General features: G+C 40.9%; 1 protein-coding gene across 1 annotated transcript in view; it reads right to left on the bottom strand.

Annotated features, from left to right (window-relative positions):
* Positions 1–19,750, bottom strand: part of LOC105937031 (dynein, axonemal, heavy chain 7) — a 98,483-nt gene that overhangs the window by 17,041 nt on the left and 61,692 nt on the right. The window contains 11 exon segments of the mRNA XM_036139622.1: positions 3,237–3,431; positions 3,604–3,730; positions 5,230–5,420; positions 5,422–5,566; positions 5,638–5,771; positions 11,776–11,966; positions 14,978–15,132; positions 16,284–16,447; positions 16,529–16,714; positions 16,955–17,135; positions 17,681–18,027. Of these exon segments, the coding sequence (XP_035995515.1) occupies positions 3,237–3,431; positions 3,604–3,730; positions 5,230–5,420; positions 5,422–5,566; positions 5,638–5,771; positions 11,776–11,966; positions 14,978–15,132; positions 16,284–16,447; positions 16,529–16,714; positions 16,955–17,135; positions 17,681–18,027 (2,016 nt within the window).

The raw sequence follows: 19,750 nt of genomic DNA, 5'->3' as shown, positions 1-19,750 counted from the left end.
TGAAGTTACACTTTTGTTTTGTGGACAATAAACCGGTGACATGTATATGAAAAAGATAATAAATCTGTACATGTCAAGCAGAAACTGCTTGACATGCTGCTTGTCGGGACTTTGATGCAATCAACTGGTTTCCTTATATAGGACATTTTTGACCAATCTGTATAATCTGACCCAATCTGTATAATATGATTGAACTTGATTTTGTAAAGTGCCTTGAGATGACATGTTTCATGATTTGGCGCTATATAAATAAAATAAAATTGAATTGAATTGAATAAAAACGTGCAGAAAACTGAAAATGCTTGGTCCGTAACATGAGAACAACGGTACACATGGTTTTCATGGAGGGTTGCCAGGTTTAAGACATGATTGACTAAACAAGAAACAGTAGAAGAAGAGTTACAACGTCCAGGATGTTTTTCTCCATCCATGTACCTGCAGGTACTTATTTCCAACCTGCTAGGATTTCTGTGTGTGTGTGTGTGTGTGCGTGAACAGCTGCTCTCATATCCAGATTGAATAAATGTGAATTTTACAACTGGAACAAACTAGAACTAATTAGACAGAAGTGTTGTGGCTGATTGTGTTGATCATACATCACTCCTGGCGTGTGCGAGGGGAGCGTGTGCGTCCAACGTGTGCAGCAACAGAGAGATAAGTTAGTGTGCGCCACACATGGATTCACCAGATGTTCCTTCATCTAAACCGTGTAGATGTGACTGGCACAACAGAGCGGAGAACATTTAATGAGACAAAACTTCAATTTTAGGACTTTGGTAATTCAACGACTCGTCTATGAGCATCGTGTCCTCTGAGTTTGACGGGCAGATTATTCTCCTTCCACTGTTTGTGTTTGTGTCTCTTTTTACTGACTGAACTCCCCTCAAAGTAAAACAGGATAATAAAAGCAACTTTATGCTAAATTAGTACTCAGACACAGCACTCATAATAAATTTGGCCATGCACTGAAATTACTATGTAAGGAACACATATGGCAGTTTTGAAAATGTTAGAAACGAGGTACATTTATGCTATAATTAATGTATTAATCTTACATCATTCTAATGGCATTTATTACATGTTTTACCTTTTTAATAGTTTAGCAAAAGGCCCTATTATCCTGTAAGACAGGGGTGTCAAAGTGATTTCTATATTTGGCCACTCTGGCATCATGAAGTAATAAAGGGTGTATAGATGATACTTTTGATTTCATAATTTCATTTCAGTTCACATAGACATATAAAAAAAAATGCATAGTAACATTAAAGTTGCACCCTTAGGCCCAGTTTATCTCCAAAAAGTTGATTTTGGGGTGAGTTACACTTTAAACTCACCATTCAGCATCACTTTTTCTCTTTTTGGACATTTCTGGTGGTTTTAATGTGTTATGGGAAAAAACTGACATCTAGTGGTAGGATGCTGTTACTACAGTTAAAATGATCAACATTTGCTACAGAAGGCACAGTTTTAGCCATTTTATACATTTTAAAAGCATATATGCCTCTACTTTATGACATGATCTGCTTTTTTTGGCTCTGGAGGGCCGGATAAATTGCCTTGACGGGCCGGATTCGGCCCGCGGGCCTTGAGTTTGACACGTGTGCTGTAAGAGTTCAATGCCTGCACATTTAAGCATTTATAGGGAAGTCTGATTTTACAGCAGACACTTTAGTCGCCCTTTTTGTCAGATTTCACAGCATCACACTTAGTAGCACTGTGGCACCAGTTGGATTACTGATTGCTACTGAAGGAACAATTGTAGACCATTTCCCTATTTACATTTATTTTGCTTTCTCCACAATTATATTTAAAAAGGAAGCTTCACGGTAATTTAAAAAACACAGGGTTGTTTGCTAATCTGATAATGTGGTGTCCAGTGCGATGGATCCGGGAGTCATTTGGATATGAAGCAAATAAAAGAGGAGGAAGGCTGTGGCGTCATAGGAACATATGTTTAATGCCACAGCCACAAGGTCTGGATGGGACATTTTGTTTAGAAATATTTTGTTTTATATAATTATAATTAATAATCAGACTTGTGCTTTCCTTTTTTAATAATTTAATTTCTTCCAAAAAGGAAATGAAAACGTCGTATTTCTCAGACTGAAATCTGTTGTCTGTTGTTCGATCACAACAGCTGAAGTGATATAGTAGCCTCGATGTTGATACGTTTGTCCAGGAGTCTCTGAAAGTTATTTTTAGTCTTTAGTTCATGCTGCAGATTAATGTAAAGTTTAGGGAAAAAAAAGGTTACAATCGGGACCAGACGCTCTTTGTTGTCAGTCAGCCTTAGCCGGTACATTCCCAGCCTTTGCATTTTTGTCGAGCAAAGCCAGGTAATTTTTTTTATGTTGTTCTGAGAAAGCGGTGTCTAAAACGTTTATACAAGTAGAAGCATTTAAATCCAGTTGTTAGGAGCAGATTATATGGAAACGGAGGATTTGGCATTTAACAGCACCTTTAGACTTACAACAGTGTAATGAAATTGCAATTAAAAAAATATAATATTACAATATAAAGTGCAGCTGTGATAAGAATGTAACAATGCAGGAGATTTTTTTTTTTTTTAAAGTGCAGGATGTTGTATAAAGCAAAATGATAATGGTGCAAAAATGCAGTAAACGTCCAGTTGTGTACTTTTAAATTTAACTGGATTATAAAAGTTTAGCAATGTTGGCAGTGCAAAATAATGATGCAAAAGGTAAGTCTGTGAGGATAACTGGATTTATGAAGCAAAGAATGGGTGTTGGTTGGTTCAAACTATACTATTGTCCTCCTTGTCTTCAGATTATCCTCTGATTCTAGAAATACGGTGGTATCTAGAAGTTTATTTCTATGGGACTCGAGATGTATTTCACCTCTATGGTGATTATTAAGCGTTTCATCACATTTTGAAGTTTTCCTCCCTGTGAGGTCAGGCCACAAACGAGGCTAAAAAAGTCACGTCTACAGCAGCATCTGTGGCTCATATGACCAGATTAGGTCATATTTCTATAATTTTAAATGAATCAGGTAGAATTGATGGCAGGACAGCGTCTTATGTAATGTAAATTTGGGGTTGTGCTTGCTAAGGAAAAACATTTCCTTACAGAATATTGTTGATTTAGGCACTTCCCTTTGACAAACCTGTAATTTCCCTCTGGGATTATTAAAGTATTTCTGATTCTGATTCTCCCCAGCATGAATACAGCCTGTGTTTACAGCAAAGACCAAGCTGCTGGCTCGCTGGAACTCACCTGGCTGTCGTAAACCTGTTTCCACTCGCTGAGGCTTTCCATCAAATCCTGACGGAAGTTTTGGAAACTTTCCATTTCGTCCAGACGGCAGATTTCATCCCAGGATTTATTGGGAAGCCAGCTGCAGGGATTGGCGTGAGGGTTGTCCAGGCCTACGCCGCCGGTGAGAAGGAAGCGCCACTCCGCCTCATCCACCTGAAACATTTACATCAAGGAAGTTTTAACAGAGCCTGACTAATCCGGGATTTAAAGCATGAAAATCTTGGGGTTCGTGTTTTCATGTGATCTTTAAGTGAGATTATAGTGTCCATAAAACGAGACGCTGTGGTGGTGTCACAGACGTGTGCGCGTGTGAACCTGCACCCACCAGCTTGTTGTGCATGAGCAGACTGACGCTGAGGCAGAAGGAAAACAGCAGCTTGTCCTTCTCAAACAGGGAGCGGCACACGTTGACATACAGAGCGTAGGTAAAATGGTCCTTCAGGATCTGCAATCTGAGGAAGGCACACGTGTCAGAGTTTGGATTATCACCTTTATTCTAGCAGAAACCCCACCAGGAACAGCCTGTACACCTTATTCCTAGCCCCCATGATGCCTTGCACGGCTTATTGGCGCGACTTCCGCCCATAAGGACTGATGTCTCAGCAGGATCTGGAAAAACTAATCCATGTTTATCTTTAGTAGAACTGATCACTGCAACAGTGTTTTCACTGGTCTGCCTAAAAAGTGGATCAGAACGCTGCAGCTGATCCAGAACCTGCTGCCCGCGTCCTCACTAAGACTAAGAACGTAGAGAACATGGACCCGGTTCTGAAGTCCTTTCACTGAGACTAAGAACGTAGAGAACATGGACCCGGTTCTGAAGTCCTTTCACTAAGACTAAGAACGTAGAGAACATGGACCCGGTTCTGAAGTCCTCACTAAGACTAAGAACGTAGAGAACATGGACCCGGTTCTGAAGTCCTTTCACTGAGACTAAGAACGTAGAGAACATGGACCCGGTTCTGAAGTCCTCACTAAGACTAAGAACGTAGAGAACATGGACCCGGTTCTGAAGTCCTTTCACTAAGACTAAGAACGTAGAGAACATGGACCCGGTTCTGAAGTCCTTTCACTAAGACTAAGAACGTAGAGAACATGGACCCGGTTCTGAAGTCCTCACTAAGACTAAGAACGTAGAGAACATGGACCCGGTTCTGAAGTCCTTCCACTAAGACTAAGAACGTAGAGAACATGGACCCGGTTCTGAAGTCCTTCCGTGGCTCCCTGGATCTCAGAGAATAGACTTTAAAATCCTTCTGTTAGTCTATAAATCCCTGAATTAGCACCTAAATCCATCACAGACTTGTTATCAGGGCATCAACCCTCCAGACCACTCAGGTCTTCTGGCTCCAGCCTGCTCTGCAGAACCAGAACCAGAACCAGACATGGAGAAGCAGCATTTAGTTCCTATGCTCCGCTGATCTGGAACAAACTTCTAGAAAACTGCAAATCTGCTGAAAGCCTGAGTTCTTTTAAACTAAGATTAAAAACACATTTGTTTAGGATTACCTCTGAATGTTCTAGTTAAACTGTTTTACTGAAACATCACTAGTTCAACTTTGTAGTCCAATTGTTTTTAATGTTTGGTTTTATTTTCTATTCTCCCATGTTCTATTTTGTTTCTACATTTTATTCCTACTTGCTTTTATTCTGTTTTATTTTCCTATATTTTAATCAGGTAAAGCACTTTGCATTGTCTCTGTACTAAATGTGCTTTACAAATAAATTTGCCTTGCCTTACCTTCCGCCAGAAACCAGAACCGGTGTTTGTTTTCATGCTAACAAGGCACTAATCCTATTTCTTCAAGCATTTTGAACGTAAAATATGTGGAAACACCATCAGTCACAGCTCACATGTGGCAATATAGTCATACCACTAGTGAGGGATGAAGGCCATCCTCATCCTCATACATATTACAAGCTTTTTAACCAAAGTGATGTTACTGCTCACCTTTGATCCAGGTCGTCAGTCTTCTCTGAGTTCTCGATGGAGTTGATGAAGAGGTTGATGAACCAGGTCAGGGAGTACTGGTACATCGGCTCAATGTTCGCCAGGTCGGCAATGGAGAAGAACAGGATGGAAGAATGAACTGCAATGGGTTTGTAGCCCATGCGGGTCTTATCGATCTTCTGCTCCGTCTCCTTCAGCCACGGCCTGCTTTTCTGAGATTTCATTAGCTAGCACCTTGGAGCAGGACAGGATCTTGATGGCTGTTTCGTCCTCCAGAATGTTGCCTTCAGAGGAGGAGAGCACCTCCAAGATTTTGTCCTCTATCTCCTTCAGTTGTCTGCCAAAGATCACAGTTTGATTTAGCGCTGGTGTTGGACAGTTTAAGTGCACCATGGAGGGAAGCTGTACCTTTTGTTTTCTGCACCCTGCAGGATGAGAGCCTGTTTCTCTTCCTCCAGATCTGGCCTCTCCCGAGCCACCACGATCCCCAGCAGCTGATCCTGGATGCCCTCAGGGGTGATCATGAAGTTCAGCAGCGTCACCTGCATCACACAGAGGAACAAACGTTTTCACACAGTGCAGGCAGGCCATAAACAAGCAGCTTCTGGTCTGACTGCAGCTTTATGCAGACTTTAAATGACTGCAACTGCCATTAAAATCTAGTTTCTTTCTCTTGGGGTGAGTAATTGTTCATTAGACATCTGTAATATAAGCAACATTTATAAGTTCAGGAACCGAGGCATTGTGTGACTTAGACAGATGGGAGATTAAATTTGCACTGACTGATAACAACCAGTCTTTCGGATTGTTAAGGCCGAGGGATCTGACCGTCTATCTAGTATTTATGGAAGACTGCAGCTACAATGGGCAGCCACTTTTATAGGTGCATCTGTTCCACTGCTTGAGGAAAGAATAGGACAGGGAAAAAACATCAGCATCAACCATAGATATGGAAAATAACTGGGGGAAAAAAGGAAATAACATCTGACGAATGGCGTGATGTATGTATAAATCAGAGCAAACAACATATTCCAGACTCTGTGGAGAGTTTTGGTATATGTAGATATATATATATAAGATAAAGAGTAAGTAAACCAGGTCTCACCTCCCCTGTTGGAGAATATGTGGAAATATAGAAGCAAATCATCCACATCTATTTTGGGAATGTCCAAAATTAAATTTGTTTTGCTGAACGTTACAACTGAAACAATTAGTGGATACACAATACAAAAGGACTTTAAGACAATGTATCTTAGAAACATAAGATATATGTTTGGGAGGAGGACGTGTACTTGATTAAGATTCTTTTAACTGCTTGGAAAAAGCCATAACAAGGAATTGGTACCTGGTAACTGCTCCCTTGATGCAACAAAGGCTGAATATTGTTAAGGAAATTTATGCAATGGAACGAATGACCTTCATCTTCAGGCTAAAAGAAGACGTTTTTGTGAATAAGTGGGGAAAATGGAAACTATATAACACCCAAGAAGAGACCTAAAGAGATCCAACACCATTATGAAAGGACCCTTTGAAAAATTAGATGCCTGCAACTGGAATGTTTTGTTTGCTTTTTATTCTTATTTTATTTTTGTCTGTTTCTTTTAACTAATGTTCATCAGTTTCACTTACGCTCCTTTTATGGATATTAAACAGGGGAAGGACTCTGGTGAGTGATATACAGTATTTTTGCATTTTGGTGTCCTCTGAAATTATCAATTAAAATTAAGGTGAAAAAGATAGATAGATAGATAGATAGATAGATAGATAGATAGATAGATAGATAGATAGATAGATAGATAGATATTTAATATATATATATATATATATATATATATATATATATATATATATATATATATAGATATATATATAGATATAGATATATATTCAATAGACAGACAGACAGACAGACAGACAGACAGACAGACAGACAGATAGATAGATAGATAGATAGATAGATAGATAGATAGATAGATAGATAGATAGATAGATAGATAGATAGATAGATAGATAGATAGATAGATAGATAGATACTGAGGGGATTTAAGCATCTGAACGGATTGCTCTGAGCATCTCAGAAACTATTGATCTGCTGGGAATTTCACATACAACCATCTCAAAGGTTTACAAAAGTTGCCTGAAAACAGTGAAATTAGGGCGGATTGTTCAAAAATGATGGCTCAACAATAGTAGCTCAAACAAACACTGTTAGAATCGGGGTATACCATCTTTAAAAGCTCATTCTATGGAACCTTGAAGCTGCTACAGCAGAAAAACACCACAGTGGGTGACACTCCTACCAGCTCATAACAGAAAACTGAGGCTACAAATCAAAACTTCTCAGCAAAATGATAATAAAAAATGTCAAAATGGGCTGAGGGGTCTCAGACTGTTGGGTCAGAATTTGGTCTAAACCATATAAAAGCTTGAAACCATCCTGCGTTGTAGCAATAGTTTGCACCGTCATTGGTGGCGTTGGTGTTGGGGACATTTCTTGTGGTCCAGTCTGGGCCCTTTAACATCGAAGGAGCGCCACAGCCTCCCTGGGTATTGCTGCTGACCATCAACATGCCTTTATTACCAGTGTGCCTCTCCTCTGATGGCTACATCCAGCAGAATAATGCACCAAGTCACAGAGCTCAACCTGGCTTCTTTAACATGGCCAATTTATTAAACTCCAACACTTCTCAGATCTGTTGTTTCTGACACTTTGTTTAATTTATGTCACCCAGATTTATGGCAGTTCTGAGGTTGAAAGGTCCAAAGCCAGTATTAGTGAGTGTGGTTGCCTCTGTGTCCAACATTAGCATTAGACTGATTAAGAAGAAAAACATTGTTAAGGTTGCTGCTTATTCAGAAAAAAGTTGGCAGAAAATTAGCCATATAATTAGCATTATATGGAGTGGTGACATGGAAGCATTGATTTAGTGTTTTCTACCCATGTTTTGGGTTTGTTTGTAAATTCGTACATAGACCGGAGCATTCAGATGAAGGTTCGTTGCTCTAAACTAGAGAGGCACCATGTATGGAATCCCAATTGTCCTTTTAATGTCAGTGTATATTCAATTCAATTCAATTCAATTTTATTTATATAGCGCCAAATCATGAAACATGTCATCTCAAGGCACTTTACAAAGTCAAGTTCAATCATATTATACAGATTGGGTCAGATTATACAGATTGGTCAAAATGTCCTATATAAGGAAACCAGTTGATTGCTTCAAAGTCCCGACAAGCAGCATTCACTCCTGGGGAACCGTAGAGCCACAGGAAGAGTCATCTGCATTGTACATGGCTTTGCTGCAATCCCTCATACTGAGCAAGCATGAAGCGACAGTGGGAAGAAAAACCACCCATTAACGGGAAGGAAAAACCTCCGGCAGAACCGGGCTCAGTATGAACGGTCATCTGCCTCGACCGACTGGGGATTACAGAAGACAGAGCAGAGATACAACAAGAGAGACAAAAAAGCACAGAAGCACACATTGATCTAGTAATCTGTTCTACATTAGATGGAAGTAGCGGGTGAGCCGTCTTCTCTGGATGATGTCACAGTTAACAGAACGCCAGACCAGGTGTACCTACTATGAAGAAAAAGAGAGAGAGCAAAAAGTTAAAAGCTGAAATGACGACAGTCATTTCAATGTAATACAATGCAAAACTGAAGAACAGTAGAAATCAGTAGAGTGAGAAAATTAGACCCTGATGTCCTCCAGCAGCCTAAGCCTATAGCAGCATAACTATAAAGGTAGCTCAGGGTAACATGAGCCACTCTGACTATAAGCTTTGTCAAAAAGGAAAGTTTTAAGCTTAGTCTTAAAAGTAGACGGGGTGTCTGCCTCACGGACCAAAACTGGGAGTTGGTTCCACAGGAGAGGAGCCTGATAGCTAAAGAATCTGCCTCCCATTCTACTTTTAGAGACTCTAGGAACCACCAGCAGACCTGCGGTCTGAGAGCGAAGTGCTCTGTTAGGAACATACGGGGTAATCAGAGCTCTGATATATGATGGAGTTTGATTATGAAGGGCTTTATACGTTAGAAGAAGAATTTTAAATTCTATTCTTGATTTAACAGGAAGCCAATGAAGGGAAGCTAAAATTGGAGAAATATGATCCCTCTTGTTGATTTTCATCAGAACTCTTGCTGCAGCATTTTGAATCAGCTGAAGACTTCGAACTGCATTTTGTGGACTTCCTGATAGTAAAGAATTACAATAGTCCAGCCTTGAAGTAACAAATGCATGGACTAGTTTTTCAGCATCACTCCTGGACAGAATGTTTCTAATTTTGGCGATATTCCGGAGGTGAAAAAAGGAAACTCTGGAAACCTGTTTAATATGAGATTTAAATGACATGTCTTGGTCGAAAACAACACCAAGATTTTTAACTTTATTACCAGAGGCCAAGTTAATGCCATCCAGATTAAGGGATTGATTAAGAACTTTATTTTTTGAAGACTCTGGCCCAAAGATTACAACTTCTGTCTTGTCAGAATTTAAATGCAGGAAATTTAAAGTCATCCAGCTTTTTTGGAATTGTAGTATACAATACTACAATTCCATAACATTTGGTAGGACTCTATATTTCAGGTTTCATGAACCCTTTTCCTTCCACTGAAGTTATGAGCTCCTCTGTTTAGGTTTATTTCATTACATCGACATTAAATTGTTAGATCATATGCCTCTGAGAAACATTTACCTTTTTTTTTTGTTTTTACAGCTCAGTGCTTTCCGTTTTTCTGATGGTCCATGCAATAAAAAAGCTGTTTACATGTTTTGATGTTCCTGCCTCAGCAATGAAGCTGAATAAGTGACTCAGTGACCAAAAGTTTGGCATTTATTGAACTGAATTTGAAAGATTAAACGTTCAGGGTCCATAACATGGCAGCTATTAAATGTATATTGATTAGGCTGAGCAGAGGATGGTTTGAGATCGTTTGTTGCATAATAAGCCACATTATTACATTATAATTTTTTAAACTGCCGGATTTTGTAAAAAGCAGAGAGAAATGTAATAATGTTATGAGATAATGCAGGAGAAACTATTGCAAAAGGCTCTCATGGATTTCATCAATTTTGTGTTAATTATTACAAAATGCGGTTTTAATTAGGTTCTATTACATTTTTCAGTTCAAACGTAGAACATTATTTCATAATATGGCGTTACAGCATATCTAAACAAGACCTTTTGTCTCTACCACCATGAAAGTTTGGTGTTTTTCTCCAAACTAAATCAGATGCAATGATCCAAGTAGCTGTAAGAAAAGAGAATAAACCACGTACTGTTTTAGCCCTTTAGTGTGAAAAGGTGCTGCAGCTCAAAGTGAAGCTGTGCTTCTCAGCACTTACCTGGAGGCTAAAAGCTTATATCTTCTCTCTAACCTTAATAACAAGTGTGCTTCTTTGGGGTTTAATTTCATTTCCATTGATGCAGTGAGACCCACCGTGCTGGTGGTAACAACTTGGATCTCATATAAATCTCCAGTTTGTCCTTTTCACACATGCACCCTCTCTCCTTGCCGTCCTGCCTCCCTGCTGCATCTTAAGAGATGCTTTTCCAGTGGCTCAGCCCTCGTGTGTCTGGAGCGATTGCATTTCAAAAACGGCTTAATGGGAGTAATGGAAACCCTCAAACTGTAATGTACTGCGGGCCAAAAAAAGATTTGGACAAAAATGGAAAAGAAAGGGACTGAGACAGTTGTGAAAAATGAGCTGAATCAATCTAATAGCCGGCCATAAAGAGGCGAGCTCCTACAAATAGATGCTTGAAATGTGATCTTCTGTAATGGTTTGCAACTTCTTCCTCCTCTGTGATGTAATTTTCTTTAATGCTTCTTTTCTTTGAATATTTTTCTAGATTATAGAGGGTAGGGAACAATGATTCACTGTTTGATAGGGGGGGGGGGGGGGGGCTGTCGTTTGATCAGTGCGATCAAATAGTCATCTGACAAAAAGGAAAAAATGTATTTCAGGAACAACAACTTGCTGTTTAATTTAATCTTTAAACTGACTGCTAATTCTGACAGAATCAGCCAAATTACCTACTAATATCAGGCTTGTGATTTAAAAATATAATGAATTAGAACTTCAGTTTATATATTTATCTCTGTTACAGAGAGATGAAGCTGACATTTTAAATAGAGATGAATCCAAATGTCTATATTGGTGCCTTTTAGCATCTATTTTCCAGATAAAGGTTTGCGGTGGAAAGTACATCCACGGTTCCTGCGGGACTAAAACAAGGCGGTCTGGGTGTGAAAGGGGAGGTCAGTGCAGGTCAGGGCTGCACAGGACTCATTACTGCAGCAGCCACACCTGCTGCAAACAGCACCTGTGTGCCGTCAGGTGATGCCGCGCTGGGCTTTTTATGGCGTGATGCCGCATTTCTGTCTCATTGGGCATGTTTGCATGAAGTGTTGGTGGATTTGTGGCAGCAGAACTTTTAAATTAAACCCAAAAACATTGCAGATTTAGAGGTGTGGCTCATTTGTGTCCAAACATGGAAAAGCAAATATTAGGAGAAAGATAAAGCGCAGTGGTGTCGTACCTTCACGGAGGTCTCAGGTAAGTAGTGAGGGTTGCGTAGTTTTGTGGTGATATAGAAGCGGAAATCGGGAGCGTACTCGATGGTTGTGTCTCCCAGACGGATGCACAGCGCCCCGCCCTGCTTGAAGGTCTGCCTGAGCAGGAGAGGCTCCAGGATGGGGTCCAGCTCCTCGCCAATGTTCTCCAGCAGCACTGAAAGACAACAATCCGATCATATTCTCAGCAAACCTGGTAATATTCAGACTGTCAGCTGCTGACGGGGACAACAACTGCGCCACTGCAGTTTTAAATTGTTCCAGTCTCTGCAGCCAGACAACAAAGCAAATAGTTTTCCAACATCTCAGTGTTTTCATTGCACTGGTTTCAAAAAATTTATTTAAGCCAGCATGAGTCCAGGATTCATGTCTCCACCACAGCCTTTCAGCTGCTGTGAGGTCTACAGGTAAATAAAAAAAACATGTAAAAACATGTAATATTGTCAAAAAGTTAGATTTTTTATCACTCAATTCAGAAATCATAACTGATTTTTATATAGATTTATTGCACATAGAGTGAGATATTTCAAGCCCATGTTCTTGTAATTCTGATGATTGTGGTGGACAGATAATAAAACCTCACATGTTACAGGGGATCAATAAAAAAGGAGGTTTGAAAAGCATGTTTATTTCTGTGCTCTCAGTACCTGGTCTGGGCCTTTTGCCATGAATTACTGCATCAATGCTGCGTGGCATGACGGGCCAGGACCAAGTACTGTGTCTCTGCTCTGTCTTCTCTACCATAGAAAGTACTCCTGAGTCAATGTGAGCTTCTGAGCTTTCTGTGTCTCTGCTCTGTCTTCTCTAACATAGAAAGTACTCCTGGGTCAATGTGAGCTTCTGAGCTTTCTGTGTCTCTGCTCTGTCTTCTCTAACATAGAAAGTACTCCTGGGTCAATGTGAGCTTCTGAGCTTTCTGTGTCTCTGCTCTGTCTTCTCTAACATAGAAAGTACTCCTGGGTCAATGTGAGCTTCTGAGCTTTCTGTGTCTCTGCTCTGTCTTCTCTAACATAGAAAGTACTCCTGGGTCAATGTGAGCTTCTGTGCTTTCTGTGTCTCTGCTCTGTCTTCTCTAAGCCCCAGTGGGTGGAGGCAGATGAGCGTTCACACTGAGCCTGGTTCTGGTTCTGCTGGAGGTTCTCCTCCCTGTTAAAGGGGAGTTTTCCTCTCCACTGTCGCTTCATGCATGCTCAGTATGAGGGATTGCTGCAAAGCCATCAACAATGCAGACGACTGTCCACTGTGGCTCTACGCTCTTTCAGGAGGAGTGAATGCTGCTTGGAGAGACTTGATGCAACCTGCTGGGTTTCCTTAGAGAGGAAACTTTCTCACCAACCTGGAGGATCTGATGGAGTCTGACTTTGTAAAGAGCCTTGAGATGACATGTTTCATGAATTGGTGCTATATAAATAAAATTTTATATTTGCATAAAAATATAATCCTTCTAGAAATATTTCTAAAAACCAAAACGAATAACCAGTAGGCTCCACAAAGCAGAAAATGAAAGTTAAAAGTAATAATCCACATCTGTAAATGATTAAACACATCATTGAGTGGATTTAAAACAAAAATAAATTACTTTTGTATGAGATCATCGTAACAAAACTCCTGAACCACAGTTTTGGGTACATGCCTCGTTCCCATCCCCAACCTGGTCTGTTTGCTTCTGTCTGATAAATCCTGGATTTCAGTGTTTTTTTTCAACTAACTAAGTTACACAGCAATAAAACAGCAAGGTGATGAAGTTTGGGTTTTCACAAAACAAAGTTTTTAAGGCCCACGTTTGGAGCTGATAGGCCGGTTTTAGTGGCCATCATGACTTAAAAGTGACTTTTATTCCAGTTGTATTTGAACGGCAGAAAATGTAGATTTCCTGCACAACAGGCCATAACCAGAATCTCCAGATTTGGGAGGTTTTGAGGCAGCCATGGATTTAAGGGTTGGTTCTGCTCCACCAGCGCCTTATTTTATCTGTCGGGTAGAATCAAACCCTCTCAGATGTCGCAGAGAGCAGCGCCCGAACAGAAACTCTGTCTCTGTGGAGCATAACCAGGAAATCACTGAGGCACATAAAACATTACAAGTTACAAATGCCTGACACCCCCAACATCACCGGTAATGTGATTTCACATTAAGTATGATAATGCTGTTCTCGTGTTCACAACACTGGCCCATTTATAATTGATGATTTTCTGTAGAGAGGTAACTTTGCTCCCAGAGGCAACAGGAGCTGATGACCTTTTTCCTCACAAGACGGTTTCAGTCTTTCCTGAGAACACCAGAGCAAACACAGATCAGTAATAACTTGCCCTTTGCATTGCACGACAAACCTGATGGTTACGTAAGAGAAACAAGAGTTCGGTCGCGCTGTGAGAATGAACAAAAGCACATCATTACGGACACAAACAGCAAGAAAGAGTAAAAGTGTGAAATAGGAAAACAGGCCATTGTGGAGGGAGCTGCACCCTCCAGGGACAATTTTACACTCTGCAAGAACAAGCAACTCTCTGAGATGTGGCTCTCACAGTCTGCTGGTGAGCAAAGAGATGGCGTCTGGCTGAGTCAGGTCATTATTTAGATGTCTTTTTAATGGCTCCACCACTCTCTCTCTGTTTCTAACTTTAAACATCTCCTCTCTCACGCGCCCTCAGAATATAATCAGATGGATGTGTTTTTTTTTTTTTTTTTTCTCAGAGCAGCTCGTTTTGCTGTGCTTTAGTCCAGAAACTGTGGGAATTTGCGGTGAAACTTGCGGGCGGGTCATTAGGCCACATCCACTAAGACGGTCTGTGGATAGAAAGCTGTTCTGCTTCAGCGCGTCAGTGTGAGTAAACTTAAAAAGTCTGCCTACATATTTCAGTCTGATTCCATTAATGTTCAGAACATGCAGATCTGACAGATCTCTCTGCAGCTTTTTGGTGATTCTCTGCGGTTTTAATCATTCCGGTGGTGCTGGAGGCTTGAGTTAAAGCTCAATGTAACGCCTCTCAGTAATGTGCCGTGTTTTAGTCTCCCACTGCAGAAAACAGAACAAAGGAGCGCAGCGGCCCCCGAGTGGTCTCTGTGGTTAAGAGCGACACCGTGAGGCTCTGACTGGAACTGTAGCCATGTGGCTCCATCATCAGACTGATTCAGGCAGCAAAACACAGATTCAACAAAGAGATTTACCTGGAGTTCCAAACTGGATGCAGTTTTCCAGAGTGCGCACAAAGTCAGAGTCGCTCAGCTTGATGATATGCAGGCTGTTGGCTTTCTCCATGTTTTTCACCCATTTGTTGGCCTGGCCTTGGGGATCGATCATCAGAGGCCATCGCCTGGCATTGCTACAAGTCACACAGAGAGAAAATGTTGGAGCGTGTGAGCATTTAGTAGGCAGTAAGTATACAATCAGATCACTTTGCTTCTTTTTTAGGTGATCGCTGCCCATCATGGATGTGATGCAATCCTCTGGGTTTCCTTAAAAACACAATGGTAATCAATCTGAATGATTGTTTTGATAACAAGGATCACATTAAAATATTCAAAGTAAATTACAGACATTTTGTATGATAGGGTTAATTTTTTTGCACAATACCTTGAAAGGAGAAACAAGCAGGAGTCTTTGAATTTGAACCGGACGTTTTACACGCCTTCACATAATAACCATAAACATACATGTTTGTATTGGGATTTTATGATATAGAACAACACAAAATAATGTTTAACAATGTATTATGCACCATCCATCCATCCATGGTGGCAGATTTCTAAAACCTGCTGAATCCCATGTATATTTTTCATAGAAGGTACACCTGGTCTGGCGTTCTGTTAGCTGTGACATCATCAGGGGAGGCAGATCATCCGGTATTACCATATAACATAGAAAGTACTCCTGGGTCAGTGTGAGCTTCTGTGCTTTCTGTGTCTCTGCTCTGTCTTCTCTAAGCCCCAGTGGGTGGAGGCAGATGAGCGTTCACACTGAGCCTGGTTCTGGTTCTGCTGGAGGTTCTCCTCCCTGTTAAAGGGGAGTTTTCCTCTCCACTGTCGCTTCATGCATGCTCAGTATGAGGGATTGCTGCAAAGCCATCAACAATGCAGACGACTGTCCACTGTGGCTCTACGCTCTTTCAGGAGGAGTGAATGCTGCTTGGAGAGACTTGATGCAACCTGCTGGGTTTCCTTAGAGAGGAAACTTTCTCACCAACCTGGAGGATTGAATTTGACTTTGTAAGAACCTTGAGATGATGCGTTTCATGAATTGGCCCTATATAAATAAAATTGAATTGAATTGAATTGAATTGAATTTTGCTTCCACCTCAGATCTGTAGTGGTTTGTAGTCACGTTTCTGACATAAAATCCCAATAAAATGCATTAAAGTTTGTGGTTGGAATCTGACAAAATAATAAAAAATGAAAGAACGTAAGGGGTATAAACATACCACTGCATGTTTTTGTGATGTGAAACTGATTAGGAGATTTTGTTTCCAGTTCTTACGATATCATGATGCCGTTGTCTATGGAGAAGCTGTCTGAAGGGAGGCCAGCGATGGTCCACGCTTGGATCTTCACCGCGTCCCCCAGTGAGTTCATGAGGGACATGTTGGCAGAACACGGGATCTCTATGCTCTTACACTGATTTATCCACTTCTCCGTCTGGTCCTGGAGACAACGACAGTCCAACCCTCATAGTAACAAACACTCATAAATAGATTAAATCATTGAGCTAATCTCTGTCGCTACCTGTCTGTAGTTGGAGGTGAAGGCTCCCAGGTAAGCCACGATGCCTGCTGAGATGAGGATGTCCCCAGTCAGATTATCATAGAGCTGTCCCAGGTTTAAGGCCATTTCACTCCAGCGAGTCTTCTCTCCACCCAGGCCTCCAATCAGCTGATTGGCTCGCTCTAGTTTCTTATTGCACAGATCAACCTTCAGGCCATCACAGGAAGGCACACAGTAAAGGTTTGTTAGTTTCAGTAAGAATTTCAGATAAATCCAGGTGTTCCTTGTCACTGCTTTGGTTTGATTCTTTTGTATTTAACCCAACAGCAACGATACTTTTGGGACTATTTCCAGTTTAAATGTCTCTTTGTACCTAAACATCACCCTCTGAAGGAACTTTCTCCCCACCAGTTAGTTTAATGCTTTAAAGTCAGAGATAATACAAACCTGATCCTCCAGATCGGCTTTTTTCTTTTTGTTTGACTCCAACGTCTCTTTAAGCTTTGCCAGCTGATCTTGGACCTCTTTGAGGGCGGCCTGCTTAATGTTCAGGGCATCCGTGGCCACCTTCAGCTCCTCTTCAGCTTCTTTAAGCTTGGCTTTCTTTGGAGCAACAACCTTGGCCACTCTGTGTGTACAAGACAAAAAAAAATCAATTAGACAAAATTCAAGCTAAGCTGTAAATAAACAGTAAAGTTTTTCCCTTAAGAACACTTATTTATTATCTACTGTCTGAACGGTTTTTGCCAATCACATCTCTTAGGGACTTTTCAGCAATTGCTGCTGAAACATTGTGGCTAAAACTTAGTAAATCACATGGAAGAATAAAATGAATACAATCTAAAGTTAAACGACCAGGACGTGCAACAGAAGGCTGGATGTTTGGGAAATTGCTACTCAGGTACTGAGAAATATCAGATAGAAGACAGAAACAATGTTGATAAATAAAAGTAGTATTTGTCAGGTATTTATTGTGTCAGGTAAATAATGTTGGGTTTCCCTTTAAGTCTCTCTCTGAATGTGGCCTGCTGCCTGCATTTGAGCCCAGGAGTGTGGATGGTAAATCGTTATTTAAAGTTACCCAGCATGCATCAGGGTAATACGATTCCCGGCCCTCTAAATATGCCGTTATCGTCCAAACTGAGAAGAAAGGGGCTGAAGAAAAGCACTCACTTCTCGTACTTGTCCATGGCACAGACCCATTTACACATGCCTTCGGCTGCAGTAGAGGCAGTTCTGATCTTCTCTGGAACAAAGTCTGGGTTGGTGATGTACTTTTGGCGGATGACCGCTATCAGGTTTGCTGGAATGTTGTCCTTATTGTACTCATGGAGGCTCTGCAGAAACTTTATGTCTCCCAAAAGCTTTTTGGCTGGACCCCAGTAGTCCTCAACCTTTTTACCAGAACCCGAGGGATCCGGCACTCGATCTGGCTTGACACCTTTAAGAATGCAAATGGCCTCCATCACCAGTTTGACAGCTGGGGGCGGGTTTTTCATGGACTTCACCAGCGTGATATCCTGCAGATGTAACCACACTCATCACTAGTCTGCTCCAGCAAACTTGGCTTTTTCTGTACAGTGACTTGCAAAGTCGCACGTGCCCATTCAACTTTCCTCCTTTTGCAACATTTTATGGGGATTTTATGCGACAGACCAACATGAAGCGGTGACATTTGACATTTTGGAGAGCTGCCTTTCAGCACCTGGAGACGAGTGTAGCCACTTTCCCCTGTAGCTTATAGCAGAATGCAATCTAAAGCGGTTTATTGGCCAGTCATCATCTTTGGCCAGGAAATATTTGATCGCTGAAACGTGTTTCCTCCTAATTCTCCCTCCAAAGTCTTCCAACAGAGCCAACGGTGATCATCGTGGAGAGGAATGCTTTGGTGGAATACCCTGATAAAATGTTGTGCAGACTTTTATTTAAGATTGACATGGGCTTATGGGGATTTTTAGTTTATTTATTTAAAGGTCCTTTTGCGGGTTTGAATGCTTATGATAGAGTTAATCTATGACTAAAGTCTGATATGTAGTGAAATTGAGAGGAATCATGACCATCTGTGTCTCTAATTTCCCCCGTGCCCAACATGAGCGTACGCCTCAGTCTGAGTTGCCATAAGGACTGCACATTGTCCTGTCAAGTTATTTAGTTATAAATCCAAATTTTTGCGTGAAAATTGGCGTATGCACCTTTCAGGCCTCATTTTGTGCGTATGCAAGCTTTATAAATGAGACCCCTAATCTGTCAGGATTACAGATAAGGAACACTAAACTGCGATGGCAAAAAAAAGCTCATGCAATAAATGTCCGTGTTACAGGTGATGAAAGGTTGTGTCTGCAAAGAATAAGACGTGCAAAACAAATTCAGTCCGCCACATTTAAATGAGTAAATTTAATGCTGGCAGTTTTAGAGCGACTATAAAAGAAAGATGTTCTAAGCAATGGAGTTGGAGGTTATTATTTAAAAAAAAAAAGTTGAATATTAGTTATAGTGCATTTTAAGTATCCCAAAGTGCTAGAAACAAAAATAATAACATAAAAATAATAATAACATAAGTAAAATGTTAAAGATTACGTATCGATCATAAAACCTGGACTTTGTCAGCTCCTCCTGACCCTCTGACAGAGTTTAGTCTGAGAAGGAGTCGTACGGTCAGAATTACAGCGAGACTCATGTCTAAACAGAATTTAATACGCCATAACTTTGCTTCGTAGGGAGCCCATAGAGCACAGGTGTCAAACTCAAGGCCCGCGGGCCGATTCCAGCCCGTCAAGATAAATTATCCGGCCCTCAAGAGCCAAAAAAAAAAAGGCATATCATGTCATGAAGTAGAGAGATATATCCTTTTAAAGTGTATAAAGTGGCTAAAACTGTGCCTTCTGTAAGTGTAACTCACCCCAATATCAACTTTTTTTGCAGATAAACTGTATAAACGGAGCTTAAGGGTGCTACTTTTATGTCACTGTGCATTTTTTATACTACTATGCGAACTGAAATGAAATTATGAAATGAAAAGTATGGTCTATACACGTGCAACCGGCCCTTTTAATGACTTCACGACACCAAAGTGGCCCCATATAGAAATGAGTTTGACATCCTTGCCATAGAGGAACGCTGAGGGAGGAAAACAAATCCCTCTTTGCAGAACCCATGGAGGCGCACCACTCCACCTCCCCGGTGGAGGAAAACTATGGCGTCCCCACAGTGAAGCATGGCGGCGGCAGCTTTACGCCCCTATAA

This window comes from Fundulus heteroclitus, chromosome 7 (genome assembly GCF_011125445.2).
Source record: "Fundulus heteroclitus isolate FHET01 chromosome 7, MU-UCD_Fhet_4.1, whole genome shotgun sequence".
Classification (NCBI taxonomy): Eukaryota; Metazoa; Chordata; class Actinopteri; order Cyprinodontiformes; family Fundulidae; genus Fundulus; species Fundulus heteroclitus.
Note: the sequence above shows the minus strand (reverse complement) of the source record. Positions and strands in the feature narration are given on the sequence as shown.